This window comes from Macrosteles quadrilineatus, unplaced genomic scaffold, assembly GCF_028750875.1.
Source record: "Macrosteles quadrilineatus isolate MER2022 unplaced genomic scaffold, UCM_ALF_1.0 Scaffold_6__1_contigs__length_79288215, whole genome shotgun sequence".
In the NCBI taxonomy this organism is placed as follows: Eukaryota; Metazoa; Arthropoda; class Insecta; order Hemiptera; family Cicadellidae; genus Macrosteles; species Macrosteles quadrilineatus.
Window position 1 is genome coordinate 34,970,077 of NW_026542599.1, and position 24,714 is coordinate 34,994,790.

General features: G+C 37.1%; 2 protein-coding genes and 1 pseudogene across 2 annotated transcripts in view; 1 reads left to right on the forward strand and 2 right to left on the reverse strand.

The window, feature by feature from the left end:
* LOC128996892 (xaa-Pro dipeptidase) overlaps window positions 1-24,714 on the forward strand; it is a 275,430-nt gene that overhangs the window by 26,112 nt on the left and 224,604 nt on the right. The window lies entirely within an intron of this gene.
* LOC128996893 (uncharacterized) lies at window positions 2,501-6,530 on the reverse strand (annotated as a pseudogene).
* On the reverse strand, window positions 7,824-10,752 carry LOC128996895 (uncharacterized). Its single transcript, XM_054422421.1, has 2 exons — window positions 10,495-10,752; window positions 7,824-8,608 (listed from the first exon to the last, which is right to left on the reverse strand). The coding sequence occupies exons 1-2, from the start codon at window positions 10,664-10,666 to the stop codon at window positions 8,013-8,015; spliced, it is 768 nt and encodes a 255-aa protein (XP_054278396.1). The 5' UTR covers window positions 10,667-10,752; the 3' UTR covers window positions 7,824-8,012.

Consider the following 24,714-nt stretch of genomic DNA (forward strand, 5'->3'; position numbering starts at 1 on the left):
AACAAATTAATTGCCTCCCACGATTGTGACAAAATGGTAATCATCTCCCTCGGTCTTGTGGAGATCATCATCCTCTTCCGCAAATTAGGCAAAGTACTGAACTTTTCCCGCGATCGTGTGGCCATTATCATCGTCTTCCGTGATCGCGGCAATATTCTGATCATCCCTCGTGGCCGTGTATAAATCATGATTGTATCTCTAAAATAAACTATCAAACTTGTTTGATCATAGGTATCCTTAGTGTAAAAAAAAAGAACAGTTATTATTTCTTATTTAAGTCAAGAAACTGTATGTTTTGCTAAATGACATTGATTGTATCAATGCATGTAATTGTTATTTTTGGTTAAATAAATGACTTATTGACTTATCTCCCGCGGTCCTGTAGACATCGTAATCGTCTCCTGCGATTGTGGAAAAATTGTAATCATCCCCTGTGGACATATGGAGATCATCGTTTTCCGTGAATGAGGCAAAATTCTGATTTTTTCCCGCGGTCATGTGGACATTATCATTGTCTTGTGCGATCGTGGCATAATTACGATCGTCCCTCGTGGCCGAGTAAATCATTATTGTATCTCCCGCGGTCCTGTAGACATCGTAACCGTCTCCCGCGGCCGTGTATACATGGTAATCGTCTCCCGCGATTGCAGCAAAATGTTAATCATGTTCCGCAGTTGTGTGGAGATCATCATCGTCTTCCGCGATCGCGGTAAAATTCTTGCTGTTTCGCGCGGTCGTGTGGACATTATCATCGTCTTCCGTGATCGTGGCAATATTCTGAATATCTCTCGGCCGAGTGTAGACATAACTTATTATCGTCTCCCGCGGTCACGGAAACTGTTGTCATGCGCGATCACGGTAATTTGAAAACTCCAGGTAGAAATACAAAATTCACACATAATTCCCGGTTCATAAAATTCCCGCATGATTCCCGGATTTCCCGGTCGGTGGACACCCTTATATATATATTGCAAAGGGGCGCTACTATTAGTTGTGCCTAGGGCGCTAACAGGGTCAAAAACGGGCCTGGATTTAACAGGTCTATGAAGAGAGTGTTTAAATTGGAAATGCATATAAGAGGAAGGTTCTTTTTCCATGGCACCCTTTATATCCAGATGAATAGTTCCAGATATACCCTTTTATAGGCCTTAAAATTCGAATGTTGTTGAGAGTGTCCATCCAGTCTTTTATACATGCAATGCCAAAATACGGTATATAAAAATATGTTTTTGCACTCTTGTAGTCTATTTATCAATCAAAAGCTAACGTCAAATTCGTATTACTTAGTATTAGTATACATTGCGTTCCAATTAAACTATATAGTACGCCAACCAAAATATAACAGGCCACATAGCCTATATCTTCACATTTTAGTTTTTGGAAACCCATAGAGCGCATTTCGGATTTCAAACCTCAAGGTGTCTTGGAGTTGAAGCCCCGCACGTGGAGGCCACCATATGTTCGACACGCTACCTATCGACGGAACAATAAACTAATTGACTCGTGCACCCACCCGGCCGTGTCTAATGACAAGGGGGGAGGGAGAGGGAGAGAGAGAGAGATGCGAGCGCGCCCCCGGGAAGTGGTTATTGTTGTACTCCGAGTGAGATAACGCTGGGGACGGCAGCAGGGGGCGACGAGAGAGAAGCGAACATTGCGTGTGAGAAAGAAGCCCATTGTTGTGGTTGAGAGAGAGCGAACGCTTTGTACGATGAAGATGGATAGATAACGGAGGCGCGCTGCATTGGAGTGAGAAAGACAGACTCTCTGTAAATTATAGCTGCTCCTTGCTAGTGTCGGGTGTTTGGAAGTAGAGGTAGAGAATCAAACTTAGAGATTGCCTTCTCTTGACAGTAAGCTGTGCCATTGTCTATCTTTCTACTCATTGTAGTAGAAAAATAGACAATGGTTGATATCATCACCTTTAGCTTTAACTCTAAACTTGATACAGCTACGCCAGGTGAGTATAATGTATAGATGTAGAATAAGATAAGATTCTCCGTGTAGCTTCTAACTGATAGGTCGTTCTGTCAAGAGTCATTGACTGGTGATGAAATTATTTCTATAATCTAGAACAAAGTTAAATAGAACAATAACAAGTCTAGATTAACAACTTTATGATAGGTAAGTCCCTACTCGTAATTCAAGTAAACTACACGTTGTTCGTTATAATATTACTGAAATTGCATTTTTCAGTTGCATATAGACTTAAAAGGTAAATAAGGTATCCACACATAAAATGTTATTTTAAAGGTGTATTTATTGCATGGAATGGAAGTACACCACATAGCGTGTTGTCAACAGTTATAATGTTAATATCCACATTATGTTGACTAAGTAATGATACTTAGTATGAGTAACCAAGTAATTATTGAACAATGAAAACATGAAAATATAACTTAAAAGTTCACAACGTAATAGAATTGAGAACCTAGAGTATTGTAAATAACAGAACTTATGTAAAGGTAAACACAATCAGTCAAGTTTTTAAATATTGGCCAAACAATGATAATAACCTAACTTAATAAAAACTTGAATTTGACAAAGTGATATAATTGAAAAAAAACCCTTGTGAATTGCATAACTTAAAATGAACAACCTATAAAACTTGTAAAAATAAACACGAATTATAATCTCAAACTTGGTCTTTGGTATATCTTGTATTTTACTTTGTCCCAAAGATGGATTGTGCAACAAATCCAAAACGTCGACCACTATCTTTGCCAATTCAACCACGCAGCTATCCACCCAAGACCAAGATTGGACAGATTACATTGAACAAGAATATTTCATCGGACTATCTAGTTATGCATCTTCTGTCACAGTTCGTTTCCTCTTCAGATCTCGTACCATCTGCAGAGTGCCTATTTTGAAATCACACTTTTCATCTTCGTGCAAGGATTTTACGTCGGGAAGAAGTGACAGAAGAAACAATCTGTCTGCGTCCGGGTCATCTTCCTTGGTTTTTTGTTTGTCTAGCATTTTCAATAACTGCGTTTGGAATGTTGTTATACCTTTCTTCTTGAAGTGAGGCGCAGTTGGTTGAGGTGGACCAGACTGTCCCCACTGAAATGACAGGTTACTAGTTGGAGGTATAGTTTCCAGTGGTTGCGGACATGCTGCATGAGTGTTCTGGTGACTTCCTGACCGTTGGTGTTGTTGTTGTGGGTTCAAGTGGGTATTGACGCTACTGGCAAGAGGCTGATGGAACATCTGGTGTTGTTGCACTTGAAAACCTGTAGTGGATGAAGGGTCATTAGTCAACGAAGCCCTCACCTCTTGCAATAAGTTCATTACCTTCATTCGAAATCGAGCTGCGTGTCGATTGGTAAGGGTTTTACAAGTGGCAATAGTGATTCAAAGAAACTTTTATCGTCGTCTGCATCTTGGGTATTTGGCTGTACAGCAGGAACGGTGTCTTCTGGACAGTCCATGAAATGTGAAAAGCTATCTTCGATCACCAGCGTACTTTCATTGGGAGGTTGATTGCTGAAGATACTCGCTGGGGTTGTTGCTACTGGGTCTGTATCGGGGGGACGTGCTGACGGTCCTGCGCCATCAATCGGAGGCGACTCTGCAGAACGAGAGTCAGGATCTTCCATATCGTCAGGATCATCAAGGTCCTCTTCCAACACTTGCTCTGATTCGTCGTCAAGTCTACACGTGTTTAGAGTTTTAGATCCGATAGCGGATAAAAATTCCATTTGTTTGCCATATATGTAACCCCGGGTAAAGGTATTTTTTCTTAAATGCCTGAAATAGGCATCCCGAAAATTTTTCCATTTCTTTATCATCTTTGACTCTGAAACAGATAAAATGTACTATTAGGGTTATATTTATCCGTCTACGCTATAATATGAGTAGAGTTTGCACACAATGAATACAAAACCGGGTTCTATGATTTCCTCCAAATTTTTGAAATCTCTTAGTTTTAGTCTAAAAACAATATCCATGCTAGGCTTTGTTCTGGGAAAATTCGTTATTCTTTAAAGCTTAAAATGAAATTATTTTTAACATTTTATGGACTGTCGAGTAGCTATTGCAGTTTTACCAAAATGTAAACAATTGAATTGTAACATAGCTTGTAACAAATCATCTGTAGTACAGTAGCAAATAACAAAATACAGTACAAAGGAAAAGGACATTCCTATGAATGCTATTGAGCATTGATTATACAGGCTAATACATATAATATATATGTACTGTATTATAATAATTATATGTATCGATTCGCCACCGGAATCGATGCGTTGTTCCATGATCTCGTAAATAGTTGCGACGTTCCGCGATCCCAGTGACTAACATAATAACGTTCAACAGATGTTATGTATCATGAGTTTTAATATTAAAGTTTATTGCAGAAACTTTCAATATAGATTAAGATTGCTATTACACATGAAAAAGCTCGTTAGGTAAGTCAAAAACGAATGACTTTACAACATAATGAATCGTAGCAAAACTTAAAATATTTTAAGGCTTGTAGGTTTTATTTGTTTAACTTCTTGAACAAAAACAAGGGTTTGGACAGTTCCCTTTCAAAACGTAAAAAATGCCACTGACGTAAAACACACAAACACACGATATAAAATCAAACACCTCGAGCAATGTTCGGTAACCTGGTACTTATTTATTCCCTTAAGAGTCATTGGAGCCTAGACGTTCTAACTCATAAAACAATTAAAGAACTACAAAGCAAATTTCTAATCTCACAGTATACTAAAATTACAATCCCTTTGGTATTTGAAAAAATATTTTGAGGTGGTAAATATCTCTTCAGCGGATAGTTAACAAAATTAACTTTATTCTTAAGGGAGGCAAATCCAAGATGGCCGTTGGCTTCTATGGAACCCCTTGAAATACATTCAAAACCAAAAACAACATTTCTAATCTCACAGTATAATAGAAATTCACATTATGACCACTTTGGTGCTTGAAAACTATTTTTGGCTGATAATTAACTCTTCAGCGGATGTTTGAAATGATCCAAGACGGCCGCTAGCCTCCAAAGACTCTTAATAGAGGATTATGTTTTAGGTGTCCTTGAAGTGGCCATAGCATTAAGAAATTGCATTATTGACCACTTCTATGTGTGCTACGGACTTGGAATTCTCCAGGCTTCTTGGTGATGACCTTTCACCCCTCCTAAATTTCTAAATGACGACTAACAGCTAGGGGGCCTAGGGCGAGCCAAAGGCGAGTCTGTCCTTAAAGTCCTCTAAAGTTTCATCCCACAGAACTGGGTTTGCCTCCACTAATAAAATCAAAACATCATTGTCAATTATCACTTCAGTTGTTGTTTTTTATAATCCATTCGCCAATTCATCTGATGCAATTATCACTCACACTTGTCACTATTCACTCCGAAAAACAAACGCAGTATGCGAAATGCACAGCACTAGGTGCAGCGATAACTAGGACTATATACTATATACTATGGGGAGAAGACTCGACATCCAACAAAAAAAATCCTAGTGTGGGCGAGCGGGAGCGCCCATTTGATCGTGTACGCCACTGCGAGCACGACAGTCGAGAATTACAGTGGCAGTGGACGACTGCAACTGTCGTGGCCACGAGACTGTCGTACACTGGGCGAGCGCTCAATTTTATAATGATTAAAAATTATAAAAATCCCTTCATTCGATTTTCATCTTGTATCTTTTTTATATTATCAGCAAGTTTGGTTGGTTAGGTTAGGTTATGACAGTTTAATTTTATAATTATATTAAATAATTAAACAATTAATTTTTAATTAAAAAGTTGACGTGATGGGCTATCCCACAATACCCCAATCCTTCGCAAAGAGGTTCTCATCGGTTTCTGACCAGGATCCTAAGGCGCTGGTCACGGCACGGTGGTTGGGGGGGGGTTTGTCCTCCAGAGAAAGTCTCGTTAAAAATGCTATTATAAAATTTAGATGGTGTATGCCTATTGCCTATCAGTCTGTCGGGGCAGCTGTCACGACTAAAATACTAAACCAATACAGCCAAAATTAAGTAAAAAGATGGCCCGCATATCTAGGAATGGCATTAGCCTATTCACTTCCTGGATTCCTCTAGGGATAGCCCATAGATTATGCATTCTAAATCTATTTCAATGATTATGAAACTGGTATTTTCCCGTTGCGTAGCACGGGTAATACAGCAGCTAGTTGGTAATAAAATATAACAAAATAGACTGTATATAGCCTATATATATCTTACCTAAAACATATTGCTCCTTCTCGGGTTTTTCTTTGAAGTCTGGAAACATAATACAACATACTTCCTGCCACGCATTTCTCTTCTTGGTTTTGTCGTGGTATTCTACATGACTAGTGTTCCACAGACACGGCCGCTTCTTCACGGATTCAATGAACGTTTTGATATTAAATTCACTGAGATACATCAACGACATGATCATGGACGTACACAATGAAAACAAAGAGGAACGAGTTGCAGTAGCAGCGCGGCGACCGACTGCACGAGTAGACAGCTCACATATGCGGAGCTGCAGAGCTAGTGACTAGCTAGTGGCTACGAAGCAGTCCCTCCCTGGCGGTCGATTGCGGCAACGCGCTCGATCGCAGCTGTCATGTGGACGTCATGCGCTCGCTTCATTTGATTCCGTGGTCCACGTCCAATACTAATCACGCATACGATCTAGTGAATGTCAAAGAGAGAAGATATTATTGCAGCGATAAAGAGGTCCAGTTGTGGTTGAGAGGAGCGAAATCTTTGTACGATGAAGATGGATAGAGATAGCGTAAGTGCCGCTGCATTGGAGTGAGAGAGACAGTTTTCTCTGTGTAAGTTATAAATCTGCTATTGCTCGCTTCGCATAATGTCGGATGTTTGGAGACACATAAGAGATAGCCTCCTCTTGGCCGGTTAGTTGACCCATTACCTATTTGTATAGTTGAATTCGCCACCTTCAGCATTAGGTTGCATTTCAGACAACAACGCAGCCTAAATGCCGAAGGTGCGTGTTTACAGAAAGAATGTAAATAAATTGTTTTCCTTTAACAGAACTAGAAATTTCATCCCAATGTTTAAGTTATCAAAATGAACGTAGTTGAAGTGAGCCACGACAGATTGCACACTGATTCCTGTCAAATATGCGGACTTAAACAACCAGCTCAAACACACAGGACCACTTATTGTAAGCTATGACATCTTTTATTCCACCACGTCAACTATTTCAGTAACAAAAAGTAAAGCAAGAGCAAGAGAATTAGTTATAGCATTGACTATAATGTAGTCAATGATTTTAGACACTAGCGCAAACTTTGTCAAGTTCCAGAACTATTTTCTTTTTTAATAAAAACTAAGCAGCTGTTGGTCCATATTGATGGGATGTCTAAAAGACAATAGCAAAATGGAGTGATCTGTGAATTTTTTGTTTCTGACTATGATTAGCTGTTTCCTTGGATAGGATCAAACCATTCTGCTACCAAGTTAAATTAAATCAGTCCAGAAAAAAGTTTGACAATAACTTTAAGGTACGTACTCGCAACTCAAGTAAACTATGTAGTTTATTATAATGTTATTTGGACGTATAGTCTAAATACTCTAAATATACAGTGGAAAAAGGAAGATGAAGTGTAGGTACACATACAATTATTGTTTTTTAGATAAATTTATTACCTTACTAGAAGTACATTATAGCGTGTTGTCAACAGTCATAACGGTAAGTACTTGACAATATACATTATTTTGAGTTAAAGTCATGACTCGAGTATGAGTAAGCAACGAGTTACCTATAAATAATGGGTAAACAATGATAACAGACCTTGAAGGTATTGAGAAAATCACATGTGACAATTTATGTAAAAATATGGTCTTTCTTTAATTCTTTGGTATATTGTAGAATTGTACATTGTTCCCAAAGATGGACTGTACAACGCGTCCAACGTGGACCACTGACCACTCCCCACTATCTTTGCCAATCAAACCATGTGGTTATCTGCCGAAGATTCTACTTTGCCCATAAAACCTTACCATTAAAATTATGATACAGTACAAAATTACGTCGGACTAGCTAGTTTGAGCATCTTCTATCACAGTTCGTTTCCTCTTCAGATCTCGCATCACCTGCAGAGTGCCTATTTTGAAATCATACTTGTCGTCATCGTGCAAGGATCTTAAATCGGGAAGAAGTGATAGAAGAAACAATCTGTCTGCGTCCTGGTCATCTTGCTTTGGTTTTGGTGTGTCTAAAATGTTCAATAACTGCGTTTGGAATGTTCTTAATTTTTTCTTCTCAAGTCGAGTGACAGTTGGTTGAGGTGGAGGTGAAGAAATTGGGGTATATGATGCCTCAACTGGAGTATATAATGTTTCATCGGGAGTATTTGATGTTTGAACTGGTGTATAGGAAGTTTGTACTGGGGTATAAGCGAATTGTTCTTCTGTTGGTTCATCTTCGTCCATGCTGTTGTCTTCTTGCAATTCTTCACCTGGGTCAGTCTTTTCAACATTATTTGTCTGCCTTTTATCTGAAGCATTGAGAAGAAACTCCAGATGCTCACTATAGATGTATTTTTTCCTTTTATGCCCTGGTTCTCCACTTTTACTAAGCGATCTCATGAAAGTGTCTCGTATGTTTCTCCATTTACTCTTCAAGTCTTTGACTGAAAAAATCACAAATAATTTGAGAAAAATATTAAATTCTTTGACATACTAGCACTGACTTAATGTTCAGGACATAGACTTTGTTTACGAATTTTAGAGTTGCGAATCGATACGAATTTTAAGTATAGATTCGTCTCAAATTTGGTTTAAAAACCAACAAAACTGAATCTCACTGTAATATTTTTCAGATACCTTCCTATACTACTAACTACTGGAACGACGTTTGGAAGCCTGTGATACGAGGTTTACTACTGACAATACTACAATATTTCAAATATTTTACCAGTTGTCGAAAGATATCCTGGAGCAGTGTCTTTCCAACACCAGCATTTGTTTAAAACTAATAACACGTTTCAATGTTGTATGTATGTTTTAGGTATGTAGATTTTTACTCGCACTTTGACTCATTAAACAACCGGACCGGTTTGTATTATTTGTGGTTTTGTATTAAAAAGCATGTAAGACTTGCCATTAAAATATGTAAACGTAATAAATATATAAAGTATTAATCTACTTCAATATTGTTTTTATTGTGTGGATGTTTTGAAGAAATTCAGATAGAGGTAAAAGGTTTTTGACGTACAATGCAATAGTATTATTTTTAATTTAGTATCGAAGGTGGCACGTTTCATGTGTGGGCGCTCATTTTTCATGTGTTTTCCTCACACAGGAAACAGTCATTTTCACGTGCGAGAGGTATTCTCTCAGACGAGGTTAAGCATTGATTTTCCCTACTTTGGACTAACAACAGACTATATACATCGATGAGAATAAGTTGAGCACATGAATAATTGGAGCAAGTGCCAGAAAATCACCTTCAATACAAATTATGAACGACCCTTCTCATAATGGTGCAAAAAGATTCACAAATAGAATAACAGATCATAGAAGAATTAAAACCACTAATTTTCCTTACTAGTATTATTTTAGTATAAAAATAAAAGCAAATAGGTTATAGCGAACATATCAACGTAAAAAGTTATGTTTATTCTGCAGTATAATTCAGTATGCAGTACTATGTAAAGACGCACCACAATACAAAACACAGGTTAACTAGGCCTTTTCCTGATTACATTTTGTTGAACTGTAAAAACAGCTGATCTAAACTATAGAAATACATTGTAAATAAACACTAATGTGCCCAGTGGTGAAATGGAGAACTGATTGAGAGCAAGGGAAATCAGTTGACCCCCTTGCTTGGAAAATCAGTTTTCCATTGCTCTAAGTTAGAAGTGTTGTTATCGAAAATAGTTACATTCTGAACGGATTCATGAACAAATTATCAGTTTTTTTTTACCAAAAAGAGAAGATTTATTCTTTTCTTCATAAAATTCTTACTTTTTTCTGTGTACATACATTTATAATTTAATTTCGTACACATGACGAAATGTCAAATTTTCAAATAAAACTGATTTTTACTACTACAGGCATACACACAAAACAGCCTTTACCCTTGACATAGCTTTTCTACCATTGGACATTCTCCATATTCTGGTATAAAATAATATATTAGCCTGCTTAGCACCATAAAGTATTTAACCAATTTAAAACTATTTATTTAAATTTATAAGTTTATTTGAATTATTTTTGTCTGGTAAAAAAGTTTATGTAAGATTGGGGACTTTTTTTCAATTAGGCTGCAGTAGTTGTTTATGTTATCGTAGTTTAAATAATTGTAGACACAATTAATGTATTGATAATGTACGATTTGAGTAAAGATAATCGTATTTTTTTAAATTGATATTTGTTTAAAATTGGCAATTTATGAAAATTTACGCTCATTTTTTTACCAAATCTATCAACATCATAGCCGTCGTAAATGTTTTATGAATCATTGTGCAAATTTTCAGATTAAAGATATAGTATTAGATTGGTAAACTCTTACCTTTAGCATCTTGGGATTTTACATCAATCGAATCCCAATCTTGGTAAAACCTTTCACAGATTGTACGCCAAGCTCTATCGCGGAAGTTCCTGTCTGAATACTCAGTGAGTTTCTTGTCCCAAAGGCAGGGCTCGTCTTCAACAAGTCTAATGAGATGCTCAATGTCAAACATTTTACCGACAAAAACTACGATGATGACCTAACACAAACGAAGTATATAACTGATGCACTATTGTCAAAGAATCGCACTCGCATGCGGTAGAATCGCACGGTGTGACTGGCTCGACAAGACTGCGTGTATTGTCTCTCAGCGCTCCCCCCTCCACGCGAGAATATCGCGCGAACAATCGCATCCGATACAGTCGCATCCGATAGCGTGGCATTCGATAGTACCGCATCCGACAGTCACATATATCGCGTCGCGTAGTGTGTGTCTCAACAGAATATGCGTGGTCATTCGGTATCTATAAACGTGATTCTGATACAGTACTGGTTCTTTGTGTAAACCACTTTCATGAATCATTGTTGATGTTGACAATGACATGATGTCTATCTGCGTTAAACTTGAAGTGTATATGCAATACTTAAACTGAAATTGTATTCTGTGTGCAAGTAACTTGAATTGTATTTTACCATAGATTAAACAGTATATTTAATCTACGATTTTACTAAATCAGTTAAGAGTAAAAGTGGACAATAAACAATTGAAAGCTATATTGCAACCATACACTGCCGTGTGTGCAATTTATGGCATCGTAATCAAAATTATGTAAATAGTTCACAGCACTTAGGCCAGGCGCACACAGGCGATTTTGAGTTGCGCAACAGTTGCCCGACTAATCGGGGGACTGTTGCGCAACTCTCTCGGAGACTCTGAAGTCTAGCGACTCGACAGTTGAGCTGGAGTGCGCACACAGGCAACTTTTTAGTCGCGGATCTAGTCTTGAGACGTGTTGGAAATACATTCGTTAATCGTTACAGCGTTCCGAATGGATTTCAATGATACAGCCGTAGTATGTGCTTTGTTGCTGAAGTTTCGCGCGCGAAAGAAAAAGAGAAGATACTGGGTTCATCCTATATATATAGTGAGCGACTTGTGAAAGGACAGTTTCAATGACTTTAAATATAGTCGGCCTCTTCTCAACTTCATCAATTAATTGTAAGACATCCTCATCACGCACACTCATACTTGTAATTTTCTAAAATCTTCACACAACAAGAGAGCAAACACTAGTGGCAGTGTTGGCCACGAGTAGTTGAACTCCTGGGGTGAGACTGGGCGACACAGCGACTATTTAGTTGCATGTGTGCGCATCTACACTCGTTTCAATGGATACCAAACCTGGAGCGATAGTCCCGCAACAATTCAGTCGCAGAGCAGTCGCTGGCAAATTGGGTCCTTAAAGAATCATTTTGGGTTCTGATTGTTATGAACCAAAATTGTGTTAACTAAATTTTGCTGAAAAATGAATCTTCGCTGATGTTGACAATATACAGTATAATAATGTCTGAGGCACAACTTTCCATGGAAATATTGAAAAGTCTGCCTGTTTTCGTATATCCATTCGTACAAACATATTATATTCCAAGCCTATTTTGTCTACTAAGTTTAATAATTTACACCAGTGCCTGTAAATTTACATTACGTTTTCATCAATTTCAAAATGATATCTACAGACAAAGCAAATCGTTATGAAGATTATAACATCTTCAACAGCTGCTATCCAAAGGGTGACGTGTGAAGCATATTAAAGACAATGGGATGTACATCAGTGGTGTGCTGATGAGTGAAGGGATATAGGTGGGGGGGGAGGTAAGTGTAACCGGAAGTTGACGCAATTGTTGACACTTCCGCCGCCGTACACCGGAAGTGATGTTTGAACACCCAAATAACTGTCTGACGATGTTTGTTTATGTGAAGGATGCTCTCAAGTGAAAGAGTCAATGTTTATTTACTGTAAAGTATAGGCCTAATTGTTATTGCTGTTACTGTTTGCAACCGATACATTTAGTAATTACTGTAGTTGCTACTGATGCATTATGTGTATGTGAGTAGTATTTTACTTTGAAAAGAAAGTAAACGCTGTATTAATCAAACTAAAAACGTTGAAATGTTGATTCGGTTTTGAATTTACAAGACGATGACATGTTTCTTAGTGTTGAAAATAAGAACTAATTGGATTTGATAATCTTCAATCGTGATGTATTAAATTGTTTACATAGTTTTGTATTGGGAATGGGGAAATACTGCTTTAAAGTAAACAATAACATAATTTAGGCTACGTTTTAATTTCCCAATACAGGAATTAGTTCGAATTTATTGCTGACCAATACTTTATTCAAGTTTTTCTAGACTTAATTATTTATTAACCTTGCTACAAGGTGGTTCGTGACATAAACATAACCCAGGTACAAACATGAAATCTTTCCAAGAGTTAAATAAACGGATCTCTAGACATCTAAACAATTGATTGACTCTGAAATCAAGTATAAATAGAATATGTAAAATAATGGTTACATTCTGAAATGCAACACACTATTAAGCTTTTAATTCAAATAGACTATCTTTTTCCTACAGTCACCCGACAAAGTTGGCTTCCTTGCACTGAATATAGTACAGAAAGCTGCCAATTGCTGCATTTACTTACTTTGTCGCACCGTTTATACTTTTTCGCACGGTTTATTGCACACCAGGATTCCAACCAAACAACAACACAAAACAGCGTGGTTTTTATTATTATATGCACGTAATCCGTGTACGCTTTGAAATAGGTTGGCAAAACTTAAAGATACTACCACTATGATCAGCTGATTGAATATTGATACTACGATTTAACCTGTCATTTCGTGTTTATATTCTATTTTCTTTCAACGCATTGTTTGAACATAGCCTAAAGCGTAGTATTTGAAATCTATATATATAAAAGGCAAAGCCCTCACTGACTCACTCACTCACTCACTCATCACTAATTCTCCTACTTCCCATTTACCTAGGAGGCTGAAATTTGGTACACTGATTCTTTAGGCATTAAATAGGAAAACTAAGTTGTTTTTATTTTGATCGTACTCTCGGGCTCCGCCCCAGTGGCTCTGGAGTTTCCCATGTTAACCTTATGAGTACTCATATTTAAATGGAATTAATGAATCTTAACAGTTGGTTCTGTTCTATGATGTCCAATAGCATTAAAGTTACAAGGATTACCAACAGGGTGCAGCACTATTATTTTCTGTAATTTATGACAACAGCTAATTTGCAACCAAAAGGTGAGTGAGCGTAGCGAACGAACTTCAACCTGGAGGCGAGTTAGCGTAGCGAACGAGCTAACCTGAAGGCAAGTGAGCGCAGCGAACGAGCTCCAACATAAAGGTGAGTGAGCGTAGCGAACGAACTTCAACCAGGACGTGATTGAGCCATGCGAACAAGCTCACTTATGCTTATTAAGTTAAACGGGGCGAAGCCCGCGGGTACAGCTAGTATTAATTATAAGTGGGACTACTAGTATTAAAAATAATGAACTCACTACTCAGTGAAAGTGATTGTGAATGTATGTGTATACCAGAAGAAAGAGCAGAAACTGCAAAACGTGTTTCATTCAACCTGTTACCTGAAAAATCAAGAAAGAAGAATGAACGAGCATACGAACTGTTTTCCTTTTGGTGCGTAAGTATTTATTCTATTTGCCTGTAAGTAAGAAGAAAGTTACATAATTCTCAGAAAATGTTTTATTGGCATATTTTGCAGAACAATCCACTTGTTATTCTGTTTATACTGATTATTACTATTTATACGTGTACTCTTGAAAATAAGTAAATCAGCTAGCATCACGCGTGTGCAGCAAAGTGCCAATTTGCTCACTAGTTACACAAATAACTATTTTCATAATGATTGCCACACGGCAATTAATTTCCCAAACAATAATGATCAGAACCAGTCTTTATTTCAGCTTTAAGTACATGATCAACATCAAAATGACCGACAAGATAAAAGCACGACACTTGCTATTGTGAAAGAAGTCATTTTTGAATTAGAAGACACAAAAACTAACCCTCCCACACAAGGGGTGATCCTTGTTTTCACAACTGGGCAGATATGATTAGGAGTGGAAAAATCGCTTCAACGGTGACGGGTCGGGTTTCATAGGGGATGAAACGGCAGCTGTACGAACCCTCTTTTATTCTTCTCACTTTATCCCTATCCCCCTTCTCAAGCACACACGCACACACACACAGGCCGGCGAGGGGGCGACAAGCATGAATTAAGTATGAAGCGTCGAGTAGCATTCCTAAACGGTTTAATTGATTTTCCATTAGTGAAGAGTATGAAATCTACATAAACCCGAGACAACGACCCCCGAGCGCCGGGTCATTATCAAATTGTAACAAAACACCTCCCCCCTTTCCACCACATTGTCGTATGAATATTTTCTAACAGCTGTCATGTTGAGGGATTTCAGGAGGGAGATTCTGAAATAAGTTGGAAGATTAATTTTGTGGATCAAAAATACTAACGATATTCATAATGTATACTTGCTTTTGATTGTGTCTTCCCTACTTTTTAATCGAACATAAGATCATGTACGGGTAGTAAAATATATATCGTATACCCTTATGGGGTACGGACAACAGATTTTCATTTTGATGTTAAACGTAAAACGTAAATGACTATGTACATCAGATTTAAACTGTTTAATCTTATTATTAGACTGGTATTTTACCCCGTAAACTCGTTTGTTAAGGATTTAGTAGGATTGTAGTTTTATGTTTTTTGTATAAATATTGTTTGGTATTATCACAATGAAGAATTATTGTACTTCTGATAAGGTGCCTTCTTTGCGATATTTTCAATTTCGAAAAGGAGCTTGCCAAATTCAAACAAAATAGTAGTTAAGTACAGAATTCTTCTCAAAATGTTTGCCGAATGTACAATTTTTTTTGCCTTTCAATACAGATAAGAGACATCTTATGGTTTTTTTTCTTGTAATTCTAAGAGTTATAAAGTTGACGGTTCTTAAAATTCAGAGCTGTTCCAATACGTCCACTCATTCTGGAGGTTTCAGGTACAACCATGGTACAACCGTACTGATCATAATCTGTACATGTTCTCACTCACAACCACTTTATGTGCTTTTTCGGCAACAAAATCTTATTGTGTCTTGTTCTTGAAAAGTTGAAATTCTACACAAAGGATGTTGGCTCTTAAAGTTCCCAACTAAATCTGTACAATAAATACCTTACTACACTCATTTTTGCCCAGTAATTCCCCAATAGCGTGTCTCGTAGGCGTTTTAACATTGCATGTTCGCCATGCTACATACGGTAAGTGCAGAGACTTTGCCTTTTTGCTCCCAACACGGAAATAGGTCTTGAATGTGTTTGTCAAAGATGACAATCGTAAAGCTTGTGTGCTGCGGGTTCTTTTTAGTTTTTTTTTATTCATGCAACCCTTTTTAACACAATATTCAATTGCAGATAAGGGGATTTTGTTATTAGTAGCATAGGTATAGTGAATAGTTTTATAGACTGAATTTAATATTCCCTCAAACGTTCCCGAATGAAACTAACACACCATAATAAGCTCAGGTTTGACAGGGCAAGAAACCACTTTTACAATTCAAATAAGTAATAGTGATTTAATTGATTTAAATAGATTTTAGTCGTCTACACCAAGCTGACGGTATTGAATTTATAGTATGTAAACGAAATTAGAACTAATATATTGCTGTAGGATTGAAAAAACAGATTTGCATAATCTATATCAAGTCAGTTACACCGACACACGGTAGTAAGTTTATAGTACTGACAGTAAAATACAGTAGTTGTAGAGCTATTATTTCATGCAAAGACTTGTTACACACGACAATTAATGCAATCATTGGCAGTATCGGCTCTTGCAGCTCACGGATGGTTTTGTCCGGAGCTATTTTGACATTGTAGCAGCGAAGCTAAATATACACCCTCCCACCAAACTCGCTAGTTTGTTAACGTTGGCGTTATATCCGTCAACATATCGTGTGAGATACTCTCCTGCTAGGCTTTGTCTCAACTTTAGGTTGTAGAACTTGTATTTCATTGTCATCTAAAAACTTATAAAAGTGTAACTTTCCAGTCTCGTGAAAGATGGTCCATTTCCAAAGTAATTTTGGCAGCAATGAAACAATACAGAGGTTCTATAATCAATCAAAATTCATCTTCCCTCCAGTATGAGCGAAACTATTATTTGTAGATCAAAATTTAGTAATTTTTGCTCGTGTTTCAAAACATGTTCCTCTAGTGGTTTAAATGAGTTTCATTCCATAAGATAACTGGAAATTATTTCGGTACCGTAAGCCCTATTCAGGTTTGCTGCAAACGTATATCGTAGCAGTGCATCACATGAATTTCACATTCATATGTAAATATTAAAACGAGTTCACGAGATATAAACCTAACTAACAATAATACTGGCTAATATTTTCTAATTTACAAATAATAATAAAAACTAACTAAAACAACTGAACATTACATTAATATACAGTTTTGGTGTTGCACATGTAGTAATGTAACGTAAATACATTCCCACATAGAGAGAGACCTGTTGTACAAACACAAAGTACAAGTCACAAAGTGAATTAGTCAACAATTTATCCTCGATTGTGTTACATTACTCGACCAAACTGAACATATTTGAATAAAAAGTCCTGAAAAGCTGTAAATTTGATCCTACATTTTTTCCACACATTGTACAGTAATTCGTATGACAATTCCAACGCACAATCAACATATCCTCGCTTGTGTTAAACACGAAGACCTCAGGGGAGAAATCTTTGAAATAATTTACTTGGCAAATGTTTTTCATGATTTATTTCACAATTCGCACCGTGGGGCGCGTTTTGAGCTAGGCAGGTGAGCCCTGAACATTACCCTGTAATGTAGGGGTGGTCCACCCCTGCTACTGCTTGATATGCACTTTACTTCACCCCCTACATTGCGTTTTACCTCTCCCCCTCTATTTCGTGAGACAGGGGTTGCCGCGTTAATTTATTCTTTTTCGCCAGAATTGTTACGACAGTTTTATTTTACGTTTGAATAAGAAATTGCGTTCCTGCTCGGTTATTGTAAGAATATTTTGTTGGAATATATATACTCCATTTTTGTTACGCCTTTATAGTTAGTTTTTCATACATAATGTCAATTTAAAATTTATGTCGTCATATTAGGCCTACTCAATTGACTTAGGTGTACTGTATATGTTTATCTTTTCTAGAGATTTAAGAAAAAACTTTTTCTTATAGAATGGAACCTTATAAAAGTTTTTTTTATGTGGTAATTGACCATCATTATAAGTAAAATAGTCAAAATTGTCCCCATAAAAGGACAAAATGTTCTACTTTCAAGAACATTTTAAACAACTCCTATTTTCAAAATTGTATTCATAGCGGAGTTTTTACTGAAACAAACATAACAACTTAATCTCTGGCAATACTTCATTTTACGTATCCATCAGCATGTAACATTACTAGGTCGCTACATTTCATTTGCACATACGCATGCATAAGGTGTATGCATAACATTTAATCTACTATAAGTACGCAGAATGCAGATGTTTGATGCCTAAAACGTCGGGACTTCAACTTTGGATATGACACATGAAGCATGACGTGTGCATGTCACGTTTCATACAATGCATGACCTCTTTGTTCAAGCATGCATGCGTGACAACTAGTACAATCATTGACTACATGATCAACGGTTCAATGCATGATTCATGGCACGTGATGACCCTGCACGCTTTTTGACTGTGTAGTGTGTAATCATTGACGGGTGTGAGGTTAGGTTTGCTTGCAAATCTGTTCATTTTCGTCCTCGTGAATACAATGTACAATGTATGTGAAATATGGTTACGTGAGAAACTAACTAGTACAGATGAGAGAAAAATCTCTTTAGTTCTCATCCTGTGTTATGAATGTTATGATATAGAAAATAACAGGATTTGTACATATCCAAAACCCGAACTAAACAAAGTAGTCAAAAATACAACTAAACAAACCAATCTATTTCACTGGATTTTTTTAACAGTGGTTGTATCCTTGATGTTTATAATCGGTATTTTGATCAAATACATATAATAAGATCAAGATCACTAAAACAATAATTTTCTGTTAAAGTACAAAGTAGGCCTATTTTCAGTTTGTGCTAAGTTTAGGGGTTATTGCGGACATTTTACACCATGATAAGTATTGGATTCGCATTTACTGTCATTGAAAAACTATATTTGGAAATATAACGAGTAAAGAATGTATTTATGTATAATAGATACTTTCAATTTCAATTTTTCAGATGTTGGAAGTTAAAGTGTGGTAATATACGACTGTAACATTGAGAAGCAGACATTAAATAGTGTAATTTGAAAAGAAATTGATCCAGTCAATAAAATGGATCATAAACATAAACAAGTGACGTTTTTGGCCCGAAAATAAACATTATTTAACATTGATTAAATGGAGCTGCCAAAACATATGTTCAATGCTATTAGTATAGGATTCGGGCCAACAACGTCATTTGTTTATGTTTATGATCCATACCGGTATTTTTCTTGTATTCGTGCTAAAATCTATGAATTCCATTGATCGTTTTGTCACCGTTTCAGACGTTTTAGTTATTTAACAAATGAACATTTCAATTTTACCGTATACAAATCCTTAATATCTTAAATAGCTTTCTAAGTTATACCACAGACAATATAATACTTTAATGTAAAAAAATATGTAAAATATTAATGTAAAATACTTTAATGGTTAAAGTATTATATTGTCTGTGGTTATACCAAATCTCTGTGATTATAACAATTTTGATGTTTTGTGTGCTCGTATACGTCTTTAAAATCTTTACACAATTATTACAAAAGTACACACAGTAGTCCAAGTATTCACAGCTGACGCAACTAAGGGTGGCCAAAAAAGCATAAAACGAGGGACGCGACCGGTATAACACGACAGTTAGACAATAAAGTCGCCGCCAGGGCGTGACGAACGATATAAACAACTCATGGATCGCTGGCTCAGTGTTGGCCGCGCGGTCTAGCTTCCCCCACCATCTACTGGCAGAAGCTGGCGCAGCCCATACATTCACCATTATAAAACACACTTTTTATTTGCTGCTCTGTTGAAATTTATATTGATAAAATATTGCTAACGCTTGTCAAACTCTTTTTACTAGCTAAACCTTTTATGTCTGTTTTGTTTATTGCAGAAAATAGCCCATCAGCCCATCTGAATTCATTAAAACTACAAATTCACTAAACCCGTTTTGTAGATGTTTTTAGACAACTGATATTGCTAGTTCCAAATTGTACATGGTAAAATAATAAGTGATTACAAAGGAGAAATAGAAAGTACAATATTTGTAATTGAAAATCTATTTCATTAATCGAAAATATAGTACATAAACATTTAGAATAATTTTGCTAAGTTTTTGCCGCAGTGGTAACGTTATGTTTGACGTAAACGAGATATTTTTTTCTTTCAATTTTAATGACAATGTATCTTACAAAATAGGTCATAAAAAAGTATGCCTTCACGTTAATGTCAAGCATAGATTTGCGATAATAACTGGAAAAATGTAGTAGGGTTTTTAAGAGTTCAAATGTGCTATTTTCTGCAAGAAAAGAAGAAGACATAAAGTTTAGAATAGTAAAAAGTGTTTGGCATGCATTAGCAATATTTTATATCTATATATTTAAACAGAGCAGCAACTTAAAAAGGTGCGTTTTACAATGGTGAGTGTATGGGCTGCGTCGGCTACTGCCAGTAGGTGGTGGGGGGAGCTAGACCGAAAACAGCGCCCGCAGTGCTACTGAGAGCGCAATCCAGTAGTTTTTACATCGTTGGGCGTGACGGGGTGGTTTTAATGATGTGCGAACGTCCCCTGGGGGGGGGGGTAAAAGGAAGGGGGTCGCGCTCAATTTATCAACCGGAAGACACTTGAAAGCCCTCAAACTGCGAGGAGAATCACTTGATGGGCTTCAGACTCCCTCAAACCTCAAACAAGGCCAATCGATCTCCGTGACAAATTACCGGTTTTTATTTTCATTTGTAATATTTCAATCACATAAATCTCTGGAACCACCTAAAATCATTGATTTCAATGTAATTGATTGTTCACCGAAGTTATTATTATACGTGTAAGTATTATACTGTATATTGATGCTTGTGTTATTGATTTGTTGAACCCATTTATCGTTCTAGCCCACCACTGGGATTGCAGCATCCCATTGATGAAATCCATTGTTGATTGGTGGGATTTGAACCCGGGACCTCAGACACCGGAGCCCGCGCTCTACCACTAGACCAGCTCGCTCCCAGTGTAACTCATGTCACTCAAATAATGTATTTTCAAAGCTGCGTTTCTACTGATAAAAACATAATAACTAATCCAAGCTGGAAATACTTCATTTTCGTATCCATCAGCACTAGGTTGGTACCATTATATCGTTGGTTGGTACAGTTGATATTACAGTCAATGATATTACGTAATGCGTATTGCGCATATACGCATGCATATACGTCGCACCGCGCCAGTCTAGTGTGTAGTAGATTGTAAGATTTAGTTATACACAATTATGATACATGTAAATATAAGTGAAAGTACACATATTTTATATTGATGACAATGAAATCAATCTGTGAATTTCGAGTGAAGACAGTCGATATGTATTGGTCACAACTATAATTTCGACTTGTAAAATAACTCTTATAATAACTCTTATACGTTTATAACTCGTACAAACGTTTACAGTCGATTCTGACACAACTTCCTTTCCTAATGCTTGTCAGTTGTCAGCGTTACGAACAAGCTATAACAAATGCTGTTTCACGCAATCTTTAAATGTCAAACAACATACAACGTGAAAGATCCGTGAAGCTCTCCGATGACGTCACAGCTTGTTATCCACGACCCACCGTGTAGTTGTCACTACACATGGCTGGGATATTTTTATACGTCCGCGCATGTGTCTGTGTCAGCCACTGTGTCGTGGTCTCGACAGATGATTTGCGGTTGGTATGACACGACAGCGCGGCTGCCAGGCTACCAGACGGCCTGCCAGGCTATATTTGGGCTGCCAGGCAGAACTAGGCAATGGATACCGCTTACGGTGCTGTTAATCATAAGGTGGAGTGGATCAACAGACCGAATAAGTGAGGGAATATGGAATATTGTACGAAGACAGAAGGTCGCCGGTTCGATTAGGAAAAATCAGTAGGATTTTAAGGTTCGCAACTTGGGGAGAGGTTCATTACCATTGGGTGTTTGTAAAAAATCCTGGTCAATTAAACAAGTGATTTTGCTCAGTTCAAAGCTACATAGATCATCTCACTCCGTTCTACATTCTGAACTGTTTGTATAAAACCACTAGGCAGTATTTCATACATTATCGTATGTTGTCGGCTCATGAAGGAAACAGAAGGTCTCCGATTCGTAATGAAAAGTCAGTACTGTAGCTTTTTGATAGTTCTAAACTAAAACCAGCTGTTTCGCTGTTCCAGCTTAATCATTGCAAATGTTCTAAGTGGTTCATTGTAAAAACAACGAACTTTTACAATTCTTAGTCAGAAACATAGGTCATCACCGCATCCTACACTCGATCAAATATTTGAATAACACATTGTAACATTCACACAAAAAGTAGCAATGCACGCACTCGATCTCGATCAATCCAAACCTAAGGAAGGTTAAGAAAATGATCAAATGGAAGTACGTTTGAAGTATCCAAAGTCAATGGTACACAGGGGTTCGTAGTGTTTCTATCAGACCTTGCTCATTTGATCTACTTCAATCGTGTGAAGTATAGTTCAGATTGTAATTGGATACTTTTGAGACGTGCATAAATTCTTTTGACCACTTTCAGTAATAACATTGGGTAGGCTACCGTCCTGCAAATAAACACAACAATTGCATAGCAGGGGAAATATAGCATGGACGAGTTTGTACTTCTATCACGTTTAGTAATAACAATAGGGAATATTGAACCAAAATTGAAAAAAAAGCAATGCAGACAGTATTGGCTGTAGTGTACAGTTTCAAGCAACTGACGGTGTGTTTGTGACGAATGAACCGGAACACATTGTTGCAGGAGTGAACACTGAGCAGCATTTATTGGCAACCGAGCAACTATCATTGGCTGTACACATTGTCGTCTGACGATCAGCCAATATTGTGTAAACAAGCTTTGTCTGGCTAATAACCTATTGTGTTGCAATGGCGGTGAAATAATTATTATTTAATATGTGTCTTTTGTCTTTAAAGCTTTGTTGAATTCATAATGAACGGTAAATATTGGAATCTATAAGTATAAAAGAGGATGTTTGTATATATATTTGTTTGGCAGTGATAAACTCAGACACCGCTGCACCGATTGCCACGAAACTTGGTACATACGTGTAGAATGTCATGGAATAGGTTTATACACCATCAATTTCGTGATCCGTCCAATCGGCTCCGCCCCAGTGGCTCTGGAGTTTCCCATGTTAACCTTATGAGAAATGGAATTAATGAATCTTAACAGCTGTTTCAATTAAACAAGTTGGTTCTGTTCTATGATGTTCAATAGCATTAAAGTTACAATGATTACCAACAGGGTGCAGCACTATTATTTCTTTTACATTTATGACAACAGCTAATTTGCAACCAAAAGGTGAGTGAGCGTAGCGAACGAATTTCAACCTGGAGGCGAGTTAGCGTAGCGAACGAGCTAACCAGAAGGCAAGTGAGCGCTGCGAACGAGCTCCAACCCAAAGGTGAGTGAGCGTAGCGAACGAGCTCCAACCTAAAGGTGAGTGAGCGTAGCGAACGAACTTCAACCAGGACGTGATTGAGCCATGCGAACGAGATCATCTTGAAAATTAAGAAGTTAAACGGGGCAAAGCCCGCGGGTTACAGCTAGTCTAATATAAAATTAGAGCAAATGTGGGCAATGAATAAATACAATTAATACAATAGTCTTTGTTCAAAGTGGTTTTCAACCAAAAGTTGAGTTTTAACACATTCAAGTCATATGTATAGCCTCTAAAACAATTACAGTAGCAGTAACACATTTAATACATCGGTAGCATTCACTTTCTCTTGACTACTTTATTTTACAGCCTTTTACAAACAGTTTTCCCATACAGATTTATGCTGTTCTATTAATTATTTTGGGGGGGAAATACTGCAATCGTTTTCGATCTAGCTCCATCCAAACGCGAAGCATCTTCAGCACAACGTCCTGTCTTTTAATCTGTCTTGAAAAAGAAGTTTAATAATAGTGGTTATATTATATTTGCCTTGTTTTGGCCTTGTGTTTAAGCTCACTATAATAATTATCGTATATACTAAAAAACTTTTACAAAACTTATGATAGCTAGCCTGACTATACTACTGGGCCGAATTACACGTGGTTGGTACCAAATGAAATATATATTCCTGTAGAGGAGCAGAATTCCTTTATAAATTTAAATAGGCTCAATAATAAGCACAAAAAATTAATTTAAAATTAAAACAAAATTATAATGGGTTTTATGGGTTGCCATGCTTGTGACGAAATATAAACAGAAAATCAAAACAAATTAAAGACATTTCAATCACATGTTTTATTTACAGCGTGAGGTAAAAATAGAGAAGTTTGCACAATACATACAATTATCACTATCGGTCTAATTGTATAGTGGTTCGCAAGTGTAACAGACAATACATTTCTTTGCAGTTTGTTTTGCTCCAATCAAACACACGATCACCTATATGATTGATAAGTATAGTTCTACGCCCAATTCAATTTCGAAAGCGACAATTCAAACGTTTAACGACACTGATTACAGGATAAACGTGAGCTAAAGATAGGAGTGGATGGAGAAGGGGGAGGGAGAGAAATGGGAGAGAGAAATGGGGGGATCGTGACGGGATCAGTTGGGATCAAAAGATCTAGAACCATTAATTATTCAAACGGGTCCGTGGCGGTGGTTTGTAATAAAGTGCATATTGGCCGGGGGACCTCTCCCCCTTGTACCCACACACAGACACACTCACGCACGCACACACTTATATACCTACTGTTTGGTCTGGTAAGCTCTTGATACGTCGGGGAATATACAGTAGTTTTATTTGGTTTCATTGCGCTAGCTGTTTTTGCACTACAGTACACCCTGGATTTTAAAATGAATGATCCTGACTAAGGATATAGCTTCTGAACAAAGTTATTCAGATCTCTAC